General features: G+C 43.9%; 1 protein-coding gene across 2 annotated transcripts in view; it reads right to left on the reverse strand.

Annotated features, from left to right (window-relative positions):
* The window catches only part of ARMH4 (armadillo like helical domain containing 4), a 175173-nt gene that overhangs the window by 137326 nt on the left and 12669 nt on the right, over positions 1-25178 (reverse strand). For both annotated transcript variants that reach the window (XM_077264932.1, XM_077264941.1), the window contains exons 2-3: positions 13003-14082; positions 8319-8522 (exon numbers count right to left, since the gene is read on the reverse strand). In XM_077264932.1, coding sequence (XP_077121047.1) covers positions 8319-8522; positions 13003-14082 — 1284 coding nt within the window. The remainder of the gene's footprint in view (positions 1-8318; positions 8523-13002; positions 14083-25178) is intronic.

Consider the following 25178-nt stretch of genomic DNA (forward strand, 5'->3'; position numbering starts at 1 on the left):
CCTAACAAACAGGCAACCCCCACATGTATTCAGGCTGTCAAGCAACCGTAAATCATGCAGCTGCGGCGACACAAACCTAATCTCCGAGCACGCTATAAATACTCAGAGACCATCCGAATGCTCAGAAAACCTGAGTAACAAGCACACTTGCTCATCACTAGTCCCGTGGTTCCACAAAATTGCAATAAATGAATGTACACTGCAACATCTGTGCCTCCGTTTCCATTCGTTACAGATAATAGATAGATATGGGATAGATAGATAGATAGATAGATAGATAGATAGATAGATAGATAGATAGATAAAAATCAAAAAAGAATGAGGCAGCACGCCACATTACAGTTGAAAAAGTGCTCTTTAATGGCCCGTATGGCAACGTTTCAGTCCTAGGTGTGGACCTTTGTCAAGCAGAAAGGTCCACACCTAGGACCGAAACGTCTCCATATGGGCCAGTAAAGAGCACTTTTTCAACTGTAATGTGGCGTGCTGCCTTAATATTTTTTGATTTTTATTCATAAGGACTGGTATGTACCTGTGAGGCTTTGCACCCTATCCTAACTGTGCTCTTCTACTATTTTTTTGATAGATAGATAGATAGATAGATAGATAGACAGACACAGGAACTTCTCACAAAATTAGAATATCATCAAAAAGTTAATTTATTTCAGTTCTTCAATACAAAACGTGAAAAAAGTGAATGTCATATTATATAGAGTCATTGCAAACAGAGTGATCTATTTCAAGTGTTTATTTCTGTTAATATTGATGATTATGGCTTACAGCCAATGAAAACCTAAAAGTCATTATCTCAGTAAATTAGAATACTTAACACTTAACACAGCTTGAAAAATGATTATAAAATCCGAAATGTTGGCCTATTGAAATGTATGTTCAGTAAATCCACTCAATACTTAGTCTGGGCTCCTTTTGCATCAATTACTGCATCAATGCGGCGTGGCATCCAGGCGATTAGTCTGTGGAACTGCTGAGGTGTTATGGAAGCCCAGGTTCCTTTGATAGCAGCCTTCAGCTCGTCTGCATTTTTGCGTCTGGTGTCTCTCATCTTCCTCTTGAAATACCCCATAGCTTCTCTGTGGGGTTAAGGTCAGGCAAGGTTGCTGGCCAATCAAGCACAGTGATACTGTTGTTTTTTTGTTTTTTTTTGTTTTTTTTTCAAATTTTCAAATTACATGAACAACAAAATGGTACACATGAATCTGAGACATCGTGTTACACACTTCTGAATGGAATAAAACGTACCATACAACTGCATATTAATATCGAGGTGACCATAACTATAGTTATTTGCATGAAATATTGGTGGCAATTTTAGGTCACGAGATTCGGGTTGTGCAACCCAAAAGGCTAAAAACAAACAGTAAACAATTAACATGTGATTCAAGAACAACAAAAACTGGAGGTGAAGAGAGGGGGGGGGGGGGGATTTGGAATACCGGAGGGGAGATAGTGGTCGATGTAGAAATTTCTGAGTACAGGTTATTAGTTTGGGGAGGACGGATACACTACTACCCAAAACCAGTAGAAATTAGTCAGGTAGTTTCGACCATCTGTAGCAGAGTGCCATAGAGAATATTTAAGTAAAACTAAAGTAACCAGGTGAGTGAATAGTGCCCGGGTCCACCACAGTACATTGTCAATAAACTCGATGAGTTCACAGGGGAACCATTTTGTATAGCTAAGAAGAATAGCTAGTGGAAGGCAGCGAAGAAGGATTATTTAACATTTGCCATGGTAACCATGTCCGAAAGAATTTATCGTGTGAATAAGAGTCCCAGCTGGACAATTCCTCCATCCTACAGATTTCCTGAACTTTTTTGGTCCATTCATCAATATGAGGGGGGTTCTTTTGTCTCCAGTGCAACGAGATCAAGTGTTTGGCTGCGGCTATTAGAAGAGGGAGAAGGTCATGTTTTTTCGGTTTGTATGACTTCGTGGGAAGTGACAGTAGAGTTTCTTGGGGTGTTAGGTTGTGAGTTATCAGTCCCAATTGGCGGAGTCGGTCAGAAACGTCTTTCCAGAATTTTGTGATAGCTGGGCATGACCAGAATATGTGTGATAATGAACCCTTTGACTTCATGCATGTCCAACAAAGAGGAGAGTCTGAGAGGTCCAGGTGATAGAGTGATTCGGGGGTTCTATACCATCTGGAAAGGACTTTAAAAGCATTCTCCTGTAACAGGACACATCTTGAGAACCCGTGTGAGTGTCCTAAAATTTGATTTGATTCCTTATTGGAGAGAGAAATGTTTAACTCAGACTCCCAGGAGGATAGGTATAAGGGTTTGAAATTAGTGTTTGGGGAAATTAAATTATGGTATAGTTTAGATATTAATTTAGGGGGTGTGGGATTAAGTTTTAGTATAAGTTCGAACCAAAGCCAATCTGGGTTGTGTTGGATGTTTGACTTTAGTTTGGACATGATATGTTGAACGTGGTGTTCTTGTATGAAGTCTCGGGGACGCTTCCTGGCTTCACATGGCCAACTGTTATTACAGTTGATTAGATTAGAAAGCAAATGAGAAACTGGGAGATTCGGTAATGAGTCCCAAAGGTCAAATGCATCTACATATTTTGGATCAATGAGCCAAGGTACGACCCCCAGAGGCATGCTATCAAAAAAGAGACAGTATGGCCAGTTATTTGGGATCAGTTTCCTCCTAATGGACAGTGTTGTGCTAGTTATTTCTTCAAGGGAATTTTTTTGGGGGATGGCTGAGGTCCAGAGGTATTTCTCAGCTCCTTTTCCCAATAGTAAAAGTTCCAAGTTAGGTGTTTTATGGGAAGGTCTGGGTTTGGTCAGAGATATCCACCTGGCCAAGTGGATTGCCCGGTAGTAATTCTCAAAATGTGGAAGTCCAAGACCCCCTTTTTTTTCGGGAGTGGGAGGATTTTGAATGGGAGTCTAGGTCTTTTACCCTTCCAGACATATCTTTTGACCATTTTATTGATTGCTGTGAAGAAAGTCTTGGGGAGAGGTATAGGAATCATGTTCATTGGGTAGAATATCCTTGGAAGGATGTACGATTTGATTATGTTTATCCTCCCAATCCAAGAAATGTATGGTAAGTCATAGGTTTGAAGGAGTGTTTGAAGGTTGTCCAGGAGGGGCTCAAAATTGTGTTTGTATAGAGTGTAGGGGTTTGCAGTGAGAAAGACACCTAGGTATTTCAATTTATCTGTAAGCCAATTGAAGGGGGTAGACTTTTTGAGATGTAGGGCGACCTCGTCTGGTAGTGAGACGTTCATGACTTCTGACTTGTGCATATTTACTTTGAAGTTGGAGACTACTCCAAACTCCTCGAGAAGTTTCGAAATAGAGGGGAATGCGGACTTAGGGTTTGAGATCAAGATCATAAGGTCGTCAGCGAAAGCAGCTGTCTTAAATTCTGTGTGATCTACGGTTAGACCCCTTATAGATTCTTCTTGTCTTATTTTCTGTATTAGCGTCTCCATAACCAACACAAAGAGCGTTGGGGAGAGAGGGCAGCCCTGCCTGGTCCCGTTTCCTATCCCAAAAGAATCCGAAAGTAGCCCGTTGACTCTAACTCTAGCAGTTGGAGTTGAATACAGAGTCATGATGGCATCAATAAGAGGTTGTGGGAAGTCAAACTTCTTTAGAGTGCATACCATATAATGCCAGCTGACTCTGTCAAAGGCCTTCTCGGCGTCAGTTGATAATAGAGCCAACGGGATTCCGGAGCGTCTGGCATGTGAGATGGCTAAAAGGATTTTTAATGTGTTGTCCTTCCCTTCACGACCTCTGACAAAACCAACTTGGTCAGGGTGTATCAGGGAATCAAGGACACTATTGATCCTGGATGCAAGGATTTTAGCCCAGAGCTTTAGATCAGAGTTCAATAGAGATATTGGGCGATAGTTGCTGCACTGACCGCCATCTCTCCCCTCTTTGGGAATAACAGATATGTGTGCTTCTAAAGTCTGTCTGGTTGGGGGTATTCCTGCTAGAAAGGAGTTAAACAGGGAAGTCAAATGCGGTAGGAGTGTGTCCGAAAAATTTTTATAGTATGACAGTGGAAAGCCATCTGGGCCCGGAGTTTTATTGGTCGCCATATTTTTTAAGGTGTCGCTAATTTCTTGGCTGGTAACTTGAGACAGAAGGGCTGCATGGTCTTTGGATTGAACCTTTGGGAGGGAGAGAGGCGCTAAGAAATCATGGATCTTGCCTGTCGCAGCTATACAGTCTTTCATAGAATCGGGGGACTCTAAGTTGTAGAGGGATTGATAATAGCGTCTAAACGCCTCAGCAATATCCTCGGATCTGTCGACCTTCGCATTCAGATCGTTGTATACATGCTTTATAAATTTGCTCTCCTTCTGTTTTTTGAGAAGGTGGGAGGTCAGCTTGCTATTTTTGTTCCCGTGCATATAGAATCGATGTTTACAATGCATGAAAATCTTAGCCGATTTGACATTAAGCAAATCTTTTAATCTGACGCGGAGGTCGACTAAGTTTTTTTATGTAGGCGCTCCGTGGTTGCGATTTGGTGAAGAAGAGACATCATCTCTTTATCTCTTTGTTTTTTTTCGTGGGCTCCGATTGAGATGAACTCTCCTCGGAGTACCGCTTTGTGGGCCTCCCATATGTTGGGTGTTATTGACCCATCTGTAATATTTTCTAAAAAGTATCGTGAAAGTGCGTACTTTATTTTCTCTAAGTTTTGTGGGTTATCTAATAGGGATTCATTAAGTCTCCAAGATGATGCTGGACGGGGTAAGGTGTCGATGACAATGTCTATGAAGATCGGTGCGTGATCTGAGATTGTGATTAAGCCAATACTAGCTGACTTAATTAACTTTAAGGATCTCGATTGTGTCAAAAGGAGGTCAATGCAATGGTAGGATGAGTGAGGGGAGGAGAAGAAGGTGAAGTCTTTAGTGGTAGGGTGAAATATACGCCATGGGTCAATGAGATGTAGGGTGGATAGTTTGTTCAGGAGATTATGCCTTAGTTTTTTAGAAACAAAGGATAGGCCGCTTGAGGAGTCAATCTCTGGATTTAAGGTAATGTTAAAATCTCCCCCTATAATTAGTAACCCCTCGGTGTACTGTTGTTTTTAAACCAGGTATTGGTACTTTTGGCAGTGTGAACAGGAGCCAAGTCCCGCTGGAGAATTACATTTCCATCTCCAAAAAGCTTGTTGTAGAAGGAAGCCTGAAGTGCTCTAAAATTTCCTGGTAGACGGCTGCACTAGCTTTGATCTTGATAAAACACAGTGGACCTACACCAGCAGATGACATGGCTCCTCAAACCATCACTGATTGTGGAAACTTCACACAAGACCTAAAGCAGCTTGGATTGTGGCCTCTCCACTCTTCCTCCGGACTCTGGGACCTTGATTTCCAAATGAAATGCAAAATTTACTTTAATCTGAAAACAACACCTTGGACCACTGAGCACCAGTCCAGTTCTTTTTCTCCTTGGCCCAGGTAAGATGCTTCTAGTATCATCCATTGGTCATGAGTGGCTTGACACAAGGAATGCGACACTTGTAGCCCAAGTCCTGGATACATCTGTGTGTGGTGGCTCTTGAAGCAATGACTACAGCAGCAGTCCACTCCTTGTGAATCTCCCCAAAATTTTTGAATGGCAATTTCTTAACAATCCTTTCAAGGCTGTGGTTATCCCGGTTGCATTTTCACCCTTTTCTACCTCACTTTTTCCTTCCACTCAAATTTCCATTAATATGCTTGGATATAACACTTCTTTAGCAATGACCTTTTGTGGCTTGTGTCAAAGACTGCCTTCTGGACATTTGTCAAGTTATCAGTCTTCCCCATGATTGCAGAGCCTACTGAAACAGACAAGGACCTTTTTAAACGCTTAGGAAGGTTTTGCAGGTGTTTTTTGTTAATTATTCTAATTTACTGAGGTAATGACTTATGGGTTTGAATTGGCTGTAAGCCATTATCATCAACATTAACAGAAATAAACATTTGAAATAGATCACTCTGTCTGTTTGTAATGACTCTATATAATACAGTGCCTTGCAAAAGTATTCGGCCCCCTGGAACTTTTAAACCTTTTCCCACATATCATGCTTCAAACATAAAGATACCAAATGTAAATTTTTGGTGAAGAATCAACAACAAGTGGAACACAATTGCGAAGTTGAACAAAATTTATTGGTTATTTTACATTTTTGTGGAAATTCACTTTACTTTCAGTGCAGCAAACTCCCTCCAGAAGTTCATTGTGGATCGCTGAATGATCCAACGTTGTCCTAAATGCCTAATGATGATAAATATAATCCACCTGTGTGTAATCAAGTCTCCGTATAAATGCACCTGCTCTGTGATAGTCTCAGGGTTCTGTTTGAAGCACAGAGAGCATCATGAAGACCAAGGAACACAACAGGCAGGTCCGTGATACTGTTGTGGAGAAGTTTAAAGCCGGATTTAGATACAAAATGATTTCCAAAACTTTAAACATCCCAAGGAGCACTGTGCAAGCGATCACATTGAAATGGAAGGAGTATCATACCACTGCAAATCTACCAAGACCCGGCCGTCCCGCTAAACTTTCATCTCAAACAAGGAGAAGACTGATCAGAGATGCAGCTAAGAGGCCCATGATCACTCTGGACGAACTGCAGAGATCTACAGCTGAGGTGGGACAGTCTGTCCATAGGACAACAATCAGTCGTACACTGCACAAATCTGGCCTTTATGGAAGAGTGGCAAGAAGAAAGCAATTTCTCTAAGATATCCATAAAAAGTGTCGTTTACAGTTTGCAACAAGCCACCTGGGAGAATAAGGCTGTAAAACGAGGCGCACTGCTAAATTACCAGTAACTCTATAGAAAGCAAATGAATGTAATACGGGGTGCAAGCGAGTGATAAAAAGACTGCATTGATCCCTGTCCAGTCTACCTGCCTGCTGCTTCACGGATTTCTCGTGCCTGGTAACGTTCCATTTCAGTAGTGTCTGGCAGCTTTTTTGTCTGTTCGACTTGTTGTGCTCTGGGGCGTCATCTTTCAGCTGGTTTTCCCAGACTCATACCAGTGTTCCATGAGCCACATATGGGTTCAGGCAGGTGTTAGGTTTTCCGACTGCACATTGGATGGCTTGGTGCCTTTCTGGTCACCCCATATGGTTCTTACTCTGTCCAGGGTGCAGGCAGGCTTTAAATTATTATTAATCATTACATGTACTTTAGGTTATTTGCACTATTGTATTATGTTTGTATATATATATATATGTATTTACATGGACGGGGCTCTTTGCTCACAGTTTTTAAGTATGTTTTATTGTGGTGTGTTAATAAACTCCTGTGTTTTTCCATACATTACGTTTTCATTTTTTGCGTGGTGTGCATTTTTGGAGTGATACTTGTCTCTTTTCAAGCCACCTGGGAGACACACCAAACATGTGGAAGAAGGTGATCTGGTCAGATGAAACCAAAATCAAACTTTTTGACAACAATGCCAAACGATATGTTTGGCGTAAAGGCAACACAGCTCATCACCCTGAACACACCATCCCCACTGTCAAACATGGTGGTGGCAGCATCATGGTTTGGGCCTGCTTTTCTTCAGCAGGGACAGGGAAGATGGTTAAAATTGATGGGAAGATGGATGGAGCCAAATACAGAACCATTCTTGAAGAAAACCTGTTGGAGTCTGCAAAAGACCTGAGACTGGGACGGAGATTTGTCTTCCAACAAGACAATGATCCCAAACATAAAGCAAAATCTACAATGGAATGGTTCACAAATAAACATATCCAGGTGTTAGAATGGCCAAGTCAAAGTCCAGACCTCAATCCAATCGAGAATCTGTGGAAAGAGCTGAAAACTGCTGTTCACAAACGATCTCCATCAAACCTCACTGAGCTCGAGCTGTTTGCCAAGGAAGAATGGGCAAGAAATTCCGTCTCTCGATGTATAAAACTGATAGAGACATACCCCAAGCGACTTGCAGCTGTAATCGCAGCAAAAGGTGGCGCAATAAAGTATTAAGTTAAAGGGGCCGAATAATATTGCACACCCCTCTTTTCAGTTTTTGAATTTCCACAAAAATTTAAAATAACCAATAAATTTTGTTCAACTTCGCAATTGTGTTCCACTTGTTGTTGATTCTTCACCAAAAATTTACATTTGGTATCTTTATGTTTGAAGCATGATATGTGGGAAAATGTTTTTTGCATTGAAGAACTGAAATAAATTAACTTTTTTGATGATATTCTAATTTTGTGAGAAGCAACTGTAGATGGATAATAGATAGATAGATAGACGGATAGATCGTAGTCTGCACAGTATCCTGTATATACATTTTACCTTCACTGTCAGGGGATTCACTATCCTGGATCTTGCCATTAGTTTCATTCTGCGGGACCTCAATATGCAGAGTATAACTTTCCGTTCCTTCTTTTCTCACTTCAGGCTCCCCGGTGGTATTTTGACTTGTAACATTCACAAAGATGGCAGCTGTCACAGTCACGTTGCTGTTTTCACTTGTATTTGCAGTCAGCTGCTTAACACCTGGCAAAAAAAGATGTAGACCTTCGGTAAGAGCAAAACCCATAGACTGCAAAGATATAGAGAATCCGCGTACCTAATAAGATGATATTTGGTATTTCAGTGTAAAAGCTGATGGGGACTGAGCAACATAGACTAGTCAGACAGGTGGGACCCCGAAAACTTCTCTACCCCCACTGCCAGTGACTGACAGGTCTCTCCCTGAGTTTGTGTATGGGGAGAGACCTGTCACCCCAGGAAGCACTATTAATATATGGAGGTACATAAAGGTCACTATAATTATAGGGAGTCACAGAAGGGGACAATTCTACATTGAGGCACAATGGGGCACTATCACTATGTGGATGCACAGAAGGGTGCACTATTACCATATTGAGGCCCATAGTGGGGCACTATTAATAAATGGAAGTACAGAGGGGTCACTATAACTATATGGAGGCACAGAAGGAGACAATTCTATAGTGAAGCTCAATGTGGGAACTATTACCATATGGAGGCACATAGGGGGGCAATATTACTATATGAAGCACAGAGGGGGCACTATTACTATATGGAAGAATAAATGGGGAGCCCTATTACTATATGGAGGCCCTGATGGGGCGTCACTACTATATGAAGAAAAGAGAGGGGGGCACTATTGCTATATGGATGCTGTAGTGCAGTGGTGTTGGTTCAATGTGTCAGACAGTGACCACAGGAAAAGTTCACAACAAACGTGTTTAATGTCCACACTCGCACAGTGTACAGCACACGGTATCCTCCGGCTCGCAGCCGGGAAACAAGACAGTCCATAAATGCGTCCGGTTGCCAAGGGCGACTGCACCACCGTATGATGTTACGCGGTGCCAGGAGCTTGCTCTACTGGCTCTATGTTAACTCACACAGGCTGAACTTCTGCAGAGCCGGACACACTCAAACCCTATACTGCCGTAGGCCACATGGAAAACCCGGCCAGAGGAAACGGACCAACCCCACTACCTTTCTGTAGTCCGTTTAAAAAATAAAAGCCCATAATGGGTTTTCCTGAACAATGCCCAGGCCAAATAGCTTGACCAGGTCCATACTTACTTTTACTTTGCCTTGTGACTCACAGGATGTCCTGCTGTGAATACAATGCACTCCAGCGGGTCTAATAGTACTCCGTCCGCATCCTGGGGGATATACTCGGTGCACCACCCTGAAGTATACTTCGGTGCACCACCCTGAAGTATACCTCGGTGCACCACCCTGACATATACCTCAGTGCACCAGCCTGAAGTATACCTCGATGCACCACCCTGACATATACCTCGGGGCACCACCCTGAAGTTTACCTTGGTGTACCACCCTGAAGTATACCTCGATGCACCACCCTGAAGTATATCTCGGTGCACCACCCTGACATATACCTCGGTGCACCACCCTGAAGTATACCTCGGTGCACCACCCTGAAGTATACCTCGGTGCTTCACAAACCTCAGTCACCACCCTGACGTAAACCTCGGTGCACCACCATGAAGTATACCTCAGCGCACCACCCTGAGGTATATCTTGGTGCATCCTTCTGAAGTATACCTCAGTGAACCACCCTGAAGTATACATCGGTGCATCACCCTGAATTATACCTTGGTGCACCACCATAAAGTAAACCTCGGAGCACCACCCTGAAGTTTACCTCGGTGAACCACCCTGAAGTATACCTCAGTGTACCACCCTGAAGTATACCTCGGTGTATCACCCTGAAGTATAACTCGGTGTACCACCCTGACATATACCTCGTTGATCCAACCTGAAGTATACCTCGGTGCACCACCCTGAAGTATACCTCGGTGTGCAACCCTGAAATATACCTCGGTGCAACACCCTGAAGTATACCTCAGTGCACCACCCTGTCGTATATCTCGGTGCATCACCCTCAAGTATATCTCGGTGTACTACCCTGAAGTATACCTCGGTGCACCACCCTGAAGTATACCTCGGTGCACCACCCTAAAGTATACCTCGGTGCACCACCCTAAAGTATACCTCGGTGCAAAACCCTAAAGTATACCTCCGTGCACCACCCTGACATATACCTCGGTGTACCACCCTGAAGTATACCTCGGTGCATCACCCTGAAGTATACCTCGTGCACCACCCTGAAGTATAACTCGGTGCAACACTCTGAAGTATACCTCGGTGCACCACCCTGAAGTATACCTCGTGCACCATACATAAAAGCAAGGAGAGCACTCACCATCCGCTGTTAGTGTCCATACTTTATTGTGGCATCACATAAAATTAGCAAGACATGGCAGGGAGAATCTGTGGTTCCATGAGGTCTCATGGAACCACAGATTCTCCCTGCCATGTCTTGCTAATTTTATGTGATGTGTTATGATCCTTAGTGGTTGAGGATCACAAATTACTCCAGCTAAGTAACAAACGTAGGACAAGCTCTAGGGAGGTGGCAAACTGGACTGACCGCAAATCTGAACCTATCCAAACACACTAGAAGTAGCCGGTGATCGTGCCTAAAAATCCTAGACGTCTCGAGCCAGCCTGAGGAACTAACTACCCCTAGAAAGAAAGAAAGACCTCTCTTGCCTCCAGAGAAATAATCCCCCAACAAATAATATCGGTGAGGTAAGAGGAAGGCACATACACAGGGGTGAAAGCAGATTCAGCAAATGAGGCCCACTAATACTAGATAGCAGAAAATAGTAAAGGGGTCTGTGCGGTCAGTAAAAAACCCTTACAAAATATCCACTCTGAGATTTCAAGAACCCCCACACCAACTAACGGTGTGGGGGGAGAAACCCAATCCCCTAGAGCAACTAGCAAGCGAGGAAATCACATTTTAGCGAGCTGGACTAAAAACATAATGAACGCTGATAATCAAAAAATGATCAAACAAAAACTTAGCTTGTCTTGGAGAGACTGGGAGCAAGGTAGCCACAAGGAATCTGAAGAGCACTGAATACATTGATAGCAGGCAAGGAACTGAGTCTCCAGGTGAGCTAAATAGGAAACCAACCAAGGATAACGAACCAGCTGATGCAGCCAACCTGCAGAAAGACAACACTACACAGTACCGCTTGTGACCACTAGAGGGAGCCCAAAAATAGAGTTCACAACAGTGATGCCACAATAAAGTATGGACACTAACAGCGGATGGTGAGTGCTCTCCTTGCTTTTATGTATTCATCGATGAAAGTACTTTCCTTTTTTTGATTGATCACCCGTATACCGCTTTGGCACATGCACGCTTCCCCAGCTGGACAGGTGTGGCGTTTCGAACTGATGCGATACACTTTTTTTCCTTTTTCTCATGATATACCACCCTGACATATACCTTGGTGATCCAACCTGAAGTATGCCTCGCTGCACCACCCTGAAGTATACCTCGGTGTGCAACCCTGAAATATACCTCAGTGCAACACCCTGACATATACCTCGGTGATCCAACCTGAAGTATACCTCGGTGCACCACTCTGACGTATATCTCGGTGCATCACCCTGAAGTATACCTCGGTTAATCCCACTGACGTATACCTCTGTGCACTACTCTGACGTATATCTCGGTGCATCACCCCGAAGTATACTTCGTTGCACCACCATGCAGTATACCTCAGTGTACCACCATGAAGTATACCTCATAGCGGTCACTATAATTCTAGGGAATCACAGAAGGGGACAATTCTACATTGAGGCACAATGGGGCACTATTACTATGTGGTTGCACAGAAGGGTGCACTATTACCATATTGAGGCACATAGTGGGGCACTATTAATTGGGTGATAAATGTAGAAGTGGTGCATATGTTTCTATTATATTTTTCCTCTAACTGTTCCACTCCTGGTTTTGGCTTACAAATACTGATGTAAAATACTGACCAAATACTGCTAGTGTGACAGCAGCCTTATAGAAGTAAGACCTTTATTGGCTAACTAGTCCAACTGGGATTTGGTGTAAATTTTTACATCTCTATTGAACTCAATGGAAAAATTTGCAACTAATCTGCAAAAGAAATGAACTTGCTATGGATGTAAAGATTGTACCACAGTAGATTTACATTCGGCCACCTCTGTGATCTGTAGGGTATAAGATCAGGTTCACAAAATGCACAAAAAACCCCAGGAGTCTGATCTAATCTTCTCGGGCAGCCGTGACTTTTACTATCTCCTTCCTGTTAATAAAATCAGTGAGCATTTCTTACGCCTTACACAAAATAATTCCCTTCCTAGCAAAATAAAGCTTAGCAGCGACAGCAAGTGACTGTCTGAGGGTAATGAGAAAAATTCAAGGAAAGGTCTCTGCTTCATCCAATAGATCTATCAGCTGAAAAATGAGCAGTGGTTAAGACTTCCATCTGCAACACTTACTCCCTCCACGGTCATTGAATTGTGAGCCAGGTATAAGCGCTACCAGATGTGACAAGGAAGCACCATCAATTACAGTGAACTCACACTGATGTGACATTTTCATTTTGCTACGAATCTCTGTATTATTTCCTCCCCTTACCTGTGTTTGCTGCGGAGAGGTCTTGAGTTTGGTTCATCTCTATGTTTGGTTGGGGTGTAGACATGGTAACTCCGAGTTCTGGGTTTAACTCAGCGGAATTGGTGACTTTTGGAGAAACTCTTCCTTCCGTAACAAGAGTATTTTCTGTAACATTGAAGACAGATTTGTCGTCGGACATCACAGTGATTCCAGGAGAAGTACTGAACATCACTGCCTCGGGATGTTCTTCTTCCACAGGACCTGCCATAGTAAGCTCAGTCACACCTAGGTTTTTAGGACTCTGGGTTGTAACTTTTGTGTCATCCCAATCTTCTCCTAAATGTGGGAAAATCAGTTCTCCATCGTCAATGCTTTTAATTACTATCATTGTAGGGTCCAGGTCTTCAGGACTTTCAGAGTTGACTGTAGTTAACGATTGGGCAGAGAGCTGGGAAGATGCTGTAGAGTAGTCAGTTTCGGTTTCAACAATGCTGGTCCTTGGGTTGGTTGTTAACATCTCTATGGTGTTTACTTGAGATGAATTTTCCAAATTGTTTTGATTTAAGTCAGTTTGATTATTTTCAGCTTGGGGGAAACTTTCCTTGGCATCTTCATTTTTGGTTTCAATTGCAGGTGCTACACTTTGTACAAAACCAACAGTGGAACCAGCCGTGGTGAGAACTCCATTGTCATCTGATGTCTTACCTTGGCCAATCGGATCAACCTCAATAAATCCAAGACTATCGGCTTCTGGACTAATTTCAGCCACTATGCTGCTATTTTGTGGGTTCAAGTTATTTTGAGATTCTTGAGGAACAACAAGTTCTTTGTTTAATGAGTTCATATAAGGAGACGTGTTAATGGTATATGTTTCGAAAGTAGATGGAGTAGGTGGAAGAACGTCATTAGCATCTGTGTTAACTGTTCCATCAAACCCTCCATTGACTTCAGGGATACTACGCTTATGTAGCCTTTGAAGGGAGAGACACATTGCACTTGGTGAAAGCAGCAGGAGGCAACATAGCACCCCGCATGTATGGAAGATGAGTGACCTCTTCATGGCGCTTGATGGAACTGCTGATATATTCAGAAAGCAGAGTCCTTAAATAAAGAAAAAAATAAACATATTACTACATAGATATAACTATAGGTTAAAGGGTGGTCCAGGATTAGAAGAAGACTCTACATTTTCCAAAACAGCACCACTCTTCACTGTCTCTCTACTGAAGTCTCATTAACCAGAGCAACACTGTATAAAGGAAAACTGTACACTTTTATTCTTATAATGGACAACCCAATTTAAAGGGGTCAACTTAGGAGATATATTTTTTTACTTAAATGCATACATTTAGGGCTGACAACATTTTTTGCAATTGGGTTCCATTAACATTTTTGCACCGTTTGGCTTTTACAGACTCTTTGTTTCCCTGCACATTCAACTTGGATGTCGTCTGTGGTCATAAATCGGCTGAGTGGAGCTCAGAAAAAGACAGATAAAAGAGTTATAAACTGCTCGCCAGGCCTTTGCGGTGAGCTGACTGACGGATTGTCAGTTAACTCATTCTGCAGCCAGCAATAGACAGTGAAACAAATATGCTATAGAAGACAAAAGGCGCAACATATTTAATGAAACCCAATTGCAAAAATGATTTTAAGCCCCAAATAAATGCGTTCAAGTAAAAAAAAAATAAACAAAAAACATTGTCCCTTTAAGCAAAATTATGTATAATATTAGTTTTATAGGCACACCATTAATTTTAGTTCATGACAAGCCCTGATAAACATCAAAGGAGAAGGTATTTCTAAGAAATGTTTGCAAAAGGTGTAGAACTCAGCAGGAGTATAATATTCACAGGCCGTAGGGCAATATGAGAAATGTATATTGCACCAAAGTTTTAATAATAAAAAAAAGCTTTCAAGGCAAAATCTGCACCAGGGTCCCTACCTATCATGTGCCATTGATTAAATGGACTCCCTAAGGTACCAGCGGCCGAGTGTGACTGCTTCCTCCACACCCCATATGTCTACTATTACATACTGTTCTTTTAGCTCGTTATTACTTTGTTGTAATACGTCCACATGCAGTTTTTACAAGAATATTTTCAGTCTCTCCTCTGTACATTTGACCTAGAATATGCTCCAGCTTTGCAGCACCCCTAAGGGAATATACTTAATCTTTTAAAGGGTAACTAAACCAAACGTATATTACACAAAAAAGTCACTAAACCCACCAATATTTTTGCAGGATTTGGCCGACAGTCTAATGTGTATGGGGCCCCCCCGAGTCTCTCCCAACCAATTATGTCAGAAAAGATAAGGGTTAGGCTATTTGGAATTTTTGTTATTCAGGATATAAACCGCTGCCAGAGCCTTTTGGCAGCAGCCTTCTCCTCTTTGCCCTTTAAAATTTTTTTTTGCAATTTACTTCTTATTAAAATTTGAAGCCCTTCTTGAGATATTAACACTTTTCTTTTGTTTTCAGCTTGTTGCCTAGGAGACTGACCACCACTACTGTAAGCTTGTAAGCACTATGCTGAAGCTCGGGATAAGGATATACATTGGCATGTAAAAGTTTGGGCACCCCTCATCAAAATTACTGTTATTGTGAACAGTTAAGCAAGTTGAAGATGAAATGACCTCTAAAATGGTTAAATATTACACAATTCCTTTGTATCTTAGGCAAACAATATATATATTTTCAGGTTTTACATTTTAAAAATTACAAAAAGGAAAATAGACTGATGCAAAAGTTTGGGAAACCATGGAGATTTGTTCACATTAGGAAAGGTCAGGTGACGCAAATTTCCCAGCTTTATATATAAAAAAAAAGCAGCCTTTTCTAGCTGTGTGCCAAAAAAACAGCAGCATGCTTAGAACTCTGAAATGAAAATGTTGGAGACCCACAAAGCAGGGGAAGGCTATAAGAAGATAGCAAAGCTATTTTCAATTTGCCCTTTCCTCAGTTCAAAATGTAATTAAAAAATGGCAGTTAACAGGAACGCTGAAGGTCAAGACAAGGTCTGGAAGACCAAGCAAAAGTTCAGTAAGAGCTGCTCATAGGATTGCTAAAGAGGCCAATCAGAACCCCCGCTTGACTGCAAAAGACCTTCAGAAAGATTTAGCAGACTCTGGAATTGTGGTACATTGTGTACCTGCATAAATATGGCCTTCATGTAAGAGTCATCACAAGAAAACCTCTCCTGCGTCCTCACCATAACATTCAGCATCAGAAGAACATCTAAACAAGCCTAATGAATTTTGGAAACAAGTCCTGTGGACCGATGAGGTTAGAATAGATCTCTTTGGCCACAATGATCAAAGGTATGAGTGGAGAAAAAAGGGCATGGAATTTCAGGAAAAGAACATCTCGCCAACCATTACGCATGGGGGTGGATCAATCATGCTTGGGGTTGTGTTGCAAAGATCTCAAAATTTTCCAAGGAAGAATGGATGAAAATCCCTCAAACAAGAATTGAAAGACTCTTGTCTGGCTACAAAAAGTGTTTACAAGCTGTGATACTTTCAAAAAAGAGACTGCTACTAGGCACTAACCATGCAGGGTGCCCAAACTGTAGCATTGTCCCCTTTTACTTTTTGCAATTTTTAAAATGTAAATGATGAAAATATATATTTGTGTTTACTAAAATACAAATGATAGGTTTCATAATTAGCTTTAGGCCTTTTAAAGATCATTCCATCTTCAATTTGCTTAACTGTTCACAATAAAAGTAATTTTGACCAGGGGTGCCCAAATATTTGCATGCCAGTGTAACAGCACACTCCAGCTCAAAACAGTGCTTACAACCTGAATTGAAAATGGGCGGTAAGCCTTGCACATGTTCTTCTGCCTAGCAGCCATGGTCGGTCTCTAAGGCAACAAGCTGTAAACAAAACAAAACTGTGCTGCAAATTATAACAAGCAATAAATTGCCACATTGCTATTAATTACAAGGACTATCTGACAATATCAATGTAGGAAGGATAGGAATAACCTTTACCTACATTCAGGCAAGAATTCTCAATAAGGGCAATGAAATGATTACCGTATATTGCAATGACTTTTTTTTTCTATGTATTTTATTTTAAGATAAATGATACAATAAAGCGATTGCGAGTAAATCTCTGGAAAACAGAAGCACAAATGGCGGGGAGGGTCCCCCTGTGACCGATGTATTGTCTCTGAGTAATGAACCAACTCCCAATTGAGATCTCTGAAGACAGAAGTTGTCTCGGGAGACTCCTCAAGTCTAAAGCAGCACAAGTCATAAACGATTTCTCCAGGCAAAACACAAGGAAAACGAAGGATCCCAGTCCATGCATTATAGCGTAGACACATACTACAACTCCCATTTTCTATTCTTTATTTTTTTCTATATTGGGAATCAGGAATTTTACCTTCCAAGGACAGAAAAGTCCTTACATGTTGTAAACAAGCCGTACTCCATCGAGCATGGAGGGCAGCGTGAATGTGATGCGCTACCGTCTGCGGGTTACCATGGAGACGCTATCATCCTACCGATGAACGATGACCCACAATGCAATGTTTCAAAACACCCCCTGTGACTGGCATACAGTGGCACTGCAGTCGGGAAGGACTACGCTCCGTCTTGCAAACAGGACTGCAATGCAGTAAATGCTGACAATGGAGTCTATTAACCCCTTTCATGCCAGATGCCCCTACAAATACACTGATGGATAAGGTGGGAAATGATCATGAGAGCCTCGTTCGTACCATACATTTACAAAAAAGAAAACATACAAGGAAAGAAACAACAGTATTTAGGAGCAAACAGGAAGACATCACATTTTGAAAAAAAAAAAGACCAAGAGAATAAAGTAGCAAAAAAGTACAAATAAAAAGATAAAATCTAAAAAAAATCTAGATAATCACAAATACAGCATAAAATCCCCCCAAAAAGAGACTTGTCTGATATGTTTATCTATATGCTTATATATACAAAAGCTCTGCTAAACTCAGAAGTTGTAAGATGTGAGCTAGGACTCAGACAGAAAGGGCCACAATGCAAGAACAATAATAGATCATTATAATGTACATTTCCACCTGTTTTGGAGGAGGTAGTTGACCCCTTACCTCTTGGGCCCCTGTGTGTGTGCAGGGCCGTACTTGCCACTAGGCACTTGAGGGCACGTGCCTAGGGCGCCAGGATGTGAAGGGGTGGCACCTGAGAAAGTTTTTTTTCTTTAGTCTGGGGGTCAGCCGGCCCGCCCTCCCACCCCAGTTTTCTGGCTGCTGCGGGGGTCTCGGATCCCGCGCTAACACCGCTGTGGAGTGCGAAGCAGTGCTGATGAGAGGATGTCACATTAGGATCCCGCGGTCACATATAAGTGGTACACGAAGCCAGTGATGAGGTCAGTGCTGGAGAGGAGGGAAGTCCTGGGCCGGCTGGTGATAGAGGAGGTATGGCTGCAGGTGAGGGGCAGCTCCAGTCCTCAGGTCCCAGCTCCGGGATTTCCCGTCCTCCCTCTCCGCTCGCAGTTTGAACTGGATGAGAGCTGGTGGCGGCAGCGGCTGAGAGCGGTCACCGGGGATGTGAATTCTCTGTCCCGACCACCACGTCGGAGCCGCTTCTTACACATGTGAGGTGAGTGCGAGCACCGGAAACCGACATATTTAGTTTGGAAAAACGAAGACTAAGGGGTGATCTTATTTTAATGTATAAATATATGAGGGGACAGTACAAAGACCTTTCTGATGATCTTTTTAATCATAGACCTGAGACAGGGACAAGGGGGCATCCTCTACGTCTGGAGGAAAGAAGGTTTAAGCATAATAACAGACACGGATTCTTTACTGTAAGAGCAGTGAGACTATGGAACTCTCTGCCGTATGATGTTGTAATGAGTGACTCATTAATTAAATTTAAGAGGGGACTGGATACCTTTCTGGAAAAGTATAATGTTACAGGGTATATACACTAGATTCCTTGATAAGGCGTTGATCCAGGGAACTAGTCTGATTGCCGTATGTGGAGTCGGGAAGGAATTTTTTTCCCCAATGTGGAGCTTACTCTTTGCCACATGGTTTTTTTTGCCTTCCTCTGGATCAACATGTTAGGGCATGTTAGGTTAGGCTATGGGTTGAACTAGATGGACTTAAAGTCTTCCTTCAACCTTAATAACTATGTAACTATGTAATATGTGTGACCGAGTATTAATGAGGGGCTCAGCTAGACTGTGTGCGGGGGTCTGCGTGTGTGTGCGGGTCTGTGTGTGTCTCTGTGTGTGTGTCCCTGTGTGTGTGTGCGGGTCTGTGTAAGCAGCCATTGTCTGATGGGACTACTGCTCCCATCCGGCTATGAATGCTCACAGTGACAGCTAGCCGATGATGGGAAAGTAGTCCCAACAGACAATGCATGTGTTCAGTAGTAAAAAAAAACATAGAGACCATACATTACAGACAGTACATACTCACCAATCACCTAGTCCCCGAAGCACACGATCTAATAAAAATAACATAATAAACCAACCTATACTTACCTTTCCAGTTAATAATGAGTGTCCCACGACGATCTCTCGTGTAAAACAGTGACATCGGGTGATGTCACTGCTCTACAGGACCTCCGCGATGAACTGACAGGCGGAGGTAATCCTCCGCGGTGTATCTCTCCGCCGCTGCCGGGAGAGAGGTCACCCGAGTTCATTCTCTCACCGGAGTGAGAGTGCACCACCACATTATGGGTGTCAGGTCCGAGCATTCCTACATGAACAGTTTCTTGGAAAGTGGATTGGTCATCGTGGGCCAGTTGAATGGCCACCAAGGTCTCCCAATCTGACCCCCTTAGACTGTTATCTTTGGGGTCATCTGAAGGCAATCGTCTATGCTGTGAAGATAAGAGATGTGCAGCATCTGAGACAACGGATACTGGAAGCCTGTGCTAGTATTTCTTCTGCGGTGTTGCTATCAGTGTGTCAAGAGTGGGAGAAGAGGGTTGCATTGACAATCCAACACAATGGGCAGCAATTTGAACACATTTTATAAGTGGTCATAAACTTGTAAATAACTAATGAAAGACTAAAGTTACGTTAAAACCAAGGACACCATTGTATTTCTTGTGAAATTCTCAATAAGTTTGATGTGTCACATGACCCTCTTCCCATTGGAAACAATAAAGTTGGATCCAAAATGGCCAACTTCAAAATGACCACCATGGTCAGCACCCATCTTGAAAAGTTTTCCCCCTCCCATATACTAATGTGCCACAAACAGGAAGATGATATCACCAACCATTCCCATTTTATTTAGGTGTATCCATATAAATGGCCCACCCTGTAGTATAATGTACCAGACAGTTCTCAATATAGTATCATGCACTTCTCATAGGCCTGTATAGTATAATGCATTCCCCATAGGCCTGTATAGTATAATGCATTCCCCGTAGGCATGCATAGTATAATGCTCTCCCCATAGGCTTGCATAATGTAATGCTCTCCCCATAGGCCTGTCTAGTATAATGCTCTTCCCATAGGTCTGTATATTATAATGCACTTCCCATAGGCCTGTATAGTATAATGCTCTCCCCATAGGCCTGTATAGTATAATGCTCTCCCCATAGGCCTGTATAGTATAAGGCTCTCCCCATAGGCCTGCATAGTATAATTCTCTCCCCATACGCCTGTATAGTATAATGCACTCCCCACAAGCCTGTATACTATAATGCTCTCCCCATAGGCCTTGTAGCGTGGTTAAAGGTTGTATAGTCGACAGGAGGTATGTGTCACAGAGAAGGTTTGTCGCTGTGATGTAACCCGGAGTGTTTTCTTTAATGCACATAAAGCAATGAGGAATTGTTTGGTATATTTGGGTCCGGGTTACGGGTAGCTATGAGAGATGGGAGGGTCTGGCTACCCATATACCTCACCCCTGGGTAAGGGGCATAACCATGCCTATCTATGTTTGTTTCAGGACCTGTGGTGATGTCAGAACCACATGTCTAATCATGTGACAGGTGCCTGGGTGTGGTTTCAGGCTACATAATGGAGGTGTGTTTGGAACATGCTGGAGAGTGTTTGGAAGTCTGTCAGAGTGGACACACTTCCATGTGTCTTGGCTGGACACTGCAGAGTAGCCTGTGTGTTGGACGGTTCCAAGTGGGGACAGACATCCTGGAAGCACACAGAGACCATATTTAGGCTGGAGAGCCTACGTGCTGGACATGGCACAGCCTGTATGCCTACAGGTCTGAGGGAGAGCGGAGCTCTACTATGGACACTGAGGACTTATCCGTCTGATGTAAGACTGTTTACCTTTGTTTTGCTGACTTAAATGGTTTATGGAGTGAATAAACCTACATGAACGCTGAAGAGAATGTGCCTCCTGTTTCCTCCTATGCACCTGAGCGAGTGAACCCTACAATTGGTGTTTCGGATGCGGGCAAAGATCCGAAGAGTACATGTTGCAGCACTGGCTGGTCTGAGCCAGAAGAGTGGACGGTCTTGAAAACCGTGAGTAAACACTGACCGGGGTCAGTGAGTATTGTTATTGGTGGCATACCTTCGAGGAGAAGAGGGTCCCAGGAACCTGTGCGGCAATGACGGGTAACGGTCTTGAAAACCGTGTGTAAATACTGACCGGGGTCAGTGAGAAAACTGTTGTGTCTGGGCACCTCTGAGGCTGAGGGGTGTCCAGGAACCCGTGAAGTTGCCAACGGGTGACAGTCTGAAAACCGTGTATTATGCTGATCGGGATCAGTGAGAAACTATATTTGGGCTGTGTTAAAGCCGGGTGCGTAACAGACTGAAATCTGTGTTGTTCTGACCGGGGTCAGTGAGAGACTGAGTTTTTTTTTTTTTTCCTGAGAGTCAGCCTGCTGTGGCTCGGTGAGGCCACGAAGTTTCCTGTGGCTCGGTGGGGTCACGAAGGTGACAAGAGGCTTGCTCTGGATCGGCGGGTCCTCGAAGGTGACAAGCGGCTTGCTGTGGATCGGCGGGTCCACGAAGTCTGCGGTGGTTACGTGCAGTGCAGTTGCAGCAAGAGGTTCTGCAGCAGCCGGAGCTGCAGTTGCAGCAAAAGAGGAAAAAAAAAAAAGACATTGCTGGTTTAGAGTGTGCAGACTCTTAAAGGGCCTGTGCCAGGCCAAAGTCACATTGGTGTGCTGTGCGAACTGGGGCCTGAGAGTACTGTGGGAAGTCCACAGGGTGTACCCCAGAGTGGGGTGGAGTCCCAAAATGGAGCGGTGACCCCAAATAATTATGGTTGGCCAAAAAGGGGCTACGTCTCAAAAGGGGGTAGTTGCCCAAAAGGGAGTGGAGTCCCTAAAAGGGGTGGTGGCCCTAAAGGAGAAAATGGTCCACAAGGGGGCGGTAACCCAAAAGGGGGTGGAGTCCAATAAGGGGTCGGCGACCCAAATAGGGGTGGTGGCTCAAAAAGGGGCGGCGGCGAATTTGCTGATGAACTGTTGTCGGGTTCACTGTTCGAACAGCGCATGTTAAGAATGTTGTACTGACTTTTCGTCTGATAAGATGTCACAGAGTTGTTCTGTAGGAGTCAATGGCGTGTGCGTGACTGGACTTCTGGACTCAGGGAGCCTGGTGACGCTGGTGAGCGCCACACTCCCTGTCTATCTGATTCCCAGAAGGAAGATGGAAGTCCACTGCGTTCATGGGGTCGCTAGGGATTATCCGGTGTCCAGGGTAATCATTGAGACGCCCACTATTATTGCCAGCCATGATGTACCTGTAGTCTCAGACTTGCCATTCCCTGTTGTAATAGGCCAGGACTTTGAAAGGTTTTGGGACTTGTGGGAGGAAAGGGGAGTGTCTGATTGCTCGGAACAGAGACGGAATGACCCTAAGGGAGCCCCACCACAACAGGCGGCTGTAGTGATTCCGAGTGGTGTGATGTATGAAAAGGAGATAGCGACACCTAAGGTCGACAGTCCAGAGTTCCGGGTGACTGGAAGAAAGTGTGGGTCTGACACCTGTTTAAGTGGGGACTTGCTGTTCCAGGATGACAGAGTGAGAGGGGGTGACTCCTGTTCAGACTGTGACTCAAGCGCAAAGGGAAAAGAGTGCAGTAAGGAGGAGCCGAGTAAAAATCACAAATCTTCATCTCGTCGCGGGGGACACAAAAAGGTGGGACAGGTTACACCCTCTGACCCTCTGAGAAGAAAGATGGTGAGGAAGAGACAGGGTCAGGTGCAGATAACGTTATTGTCCTTGATGAGGAGGTCACTTTATCTCTGACAAACCCTAGCACTGAGATAGTTAGTGACGGGCTGGGGTAAGAACAGACCTGTAGTAGACCCACATGTGCAATGCCTGGAAAGAGTGAAGTGGCTCAGTATGATGAAGTACCTGATGCTGAAGAAATGAAGAACTCTGAAGTTACCAAGAGTCCAGAGGTACCTAAGAATAAACAGACAAAGAGCCCAGGAGAGACCATAGAGGTGGATGCAGAAACAGGTGGAACTCTGAAGAGGCAGAGTCTGGGTGGGCAAGAGAGCCCTTCTGAAAATCTAATTAGAGAATTGGTGGTGCAACATGTGCTGGCCAAAAGAGAGCAGGACCATAACATAGAGCTGCTTAAAGAAACTGTTGAACAAGAAAGGGTCCTGAGGCAAGCAATTGAGCACAAAATGGGTGACCTAGAGAAGGAGGTCGTCGAACTCAGAGGTCACCTATCAGCGTGTCAGGCCATGAATAGGGCCATATTGAAAGATATGGGTGTTCTCAGAATGGCTCAAGAAAAGCATCAGCAGGAGCTTCTCCAGAGAGAGGAGGAACGTCGCTGCCTGGCAGAGGAGTTGCCAATGCCCATCTTGGCGAAGGCTCAAGCGGAAGAAAAGACTGAGGAAGAGTTCGTGCTAAAAGCGGAACAAGAGAGTCACCCGGTCGTGACAGACGTCTTGGTGGAAAGGTCAGAGGCAAAAAGGGAGCCGTCTGTCTATGAAGAGAGTGAGACCCCGCTCTTCAAGACCGCGATTGATGTACCCGAAGACATGCGAGAAGCGTGCGTCAGGAAGGGTGTGCATGAGGCATTTAGAAAGGCGGTAGAGGCATGTAGTGTGCACTGGGCGCCTGAGACTCAGCAATTGGTCATACTGTCGACTAGGGAAGTCACAGTGAAGCGGGTGGCTGTCCTGAGGGATATGCACCTACACTGCCTCCGTACAAAACAGAGGATCATTTTGAAGAATGATGAAGCCGTTCGACGTTTGGAGCATGAAAGGAAGGCTCTTAGTCGGCTGGGCTTAGTGGAAGACACAGTCCAAGTACCCAAAGCTCTGGTGGCGAAAGTCATTGGGAAACTTGGGAGAGTGATGCAGGAGATGGTGGATAAATCCGGTCTGAAGAGACTGCGGATACCGATGAAGAGGTCCAGGTCATGGATGAAGATGGGATGGTTCCATTCCTGGTTGTCGGATCCAGAGAGAGTATTAGGAATATCCGCATGCTTCTGGAATATCGCATGGCATACCTAAGGGAGGTAGAGCAGCTGAGACTTGAGAGACTGCAAGTTAATAAACAGCTGCCAGAGAGGCGAAGAGGTGCTCTAAAGCCTGGAAGTCCTCAAGCTGAAGTTAACAGAGGATATAGACGTAAAGAGAAGAGCTGCTCTCCGAAGAAAGACAATAGGAGAGATCGACTGAGAGAGAACCGAAGGTGGTCAGATGGAAGAGCTAGAAATAGTGACTCCTCAGTTAGCTCAGGGCTCAGTGACTTAAGCGGAATATCCTGTAGCAGACGAGATGACAAGGGGTCATCGTTATGAAAGGATGTGACGGAAAGGGTTGACGAATACCGACGTAAGGGTTCAGTGCCAGGCCCTGACTTTGACAGACGGTTTGACTGTCAGGGACGACTGAGAGGGGTCTCTAGTCGGTTTAGGATAAGTGCCAAGCCCCACGGCTTTAGGCAGAGGGGGGAGGTATGTAGCGTGGTTAAAGGTTGTATAGTCGACGGGAGGTATGTATCACAGAGAAGGTTTGTCGCTGTGATGTAACCCGGAGTGTTTCCCCCCCTCCCCCCCCCGGGTAGCTAAGCTACTGCATACAGTCTAGATCATGTGAAGTCATTATCCTCTCCCTACTCCTCCTTGGTAAGGCCTCATCTGAAATACTGTGTCCAGTTCTGGGCACCACATTTAAGAAAAAGACATTGAAAAACTGGAGCAAGTTCAGAGAAGACCTACCAGGATGGAGAGCGGACTGCAAAGTATGTCCTACGAGGAATGGTTA

This window comes from Ranitomeya variabilis, chromosome 1 (genome assembly GCF_051348905.1).
Source record: "Ranitomeya variabilis isolate aRanVar5 chromosome 1, aRanVar5.hap1, whole genome shotgun sequence".
Taxonomy (NCBI): domain Eukaryota; kingdom Metazoa; phylum Chordata; class Amphibia; order Anura; family Dendrobatidae; genus Ranitomeya; species Ranitomeya variabilis.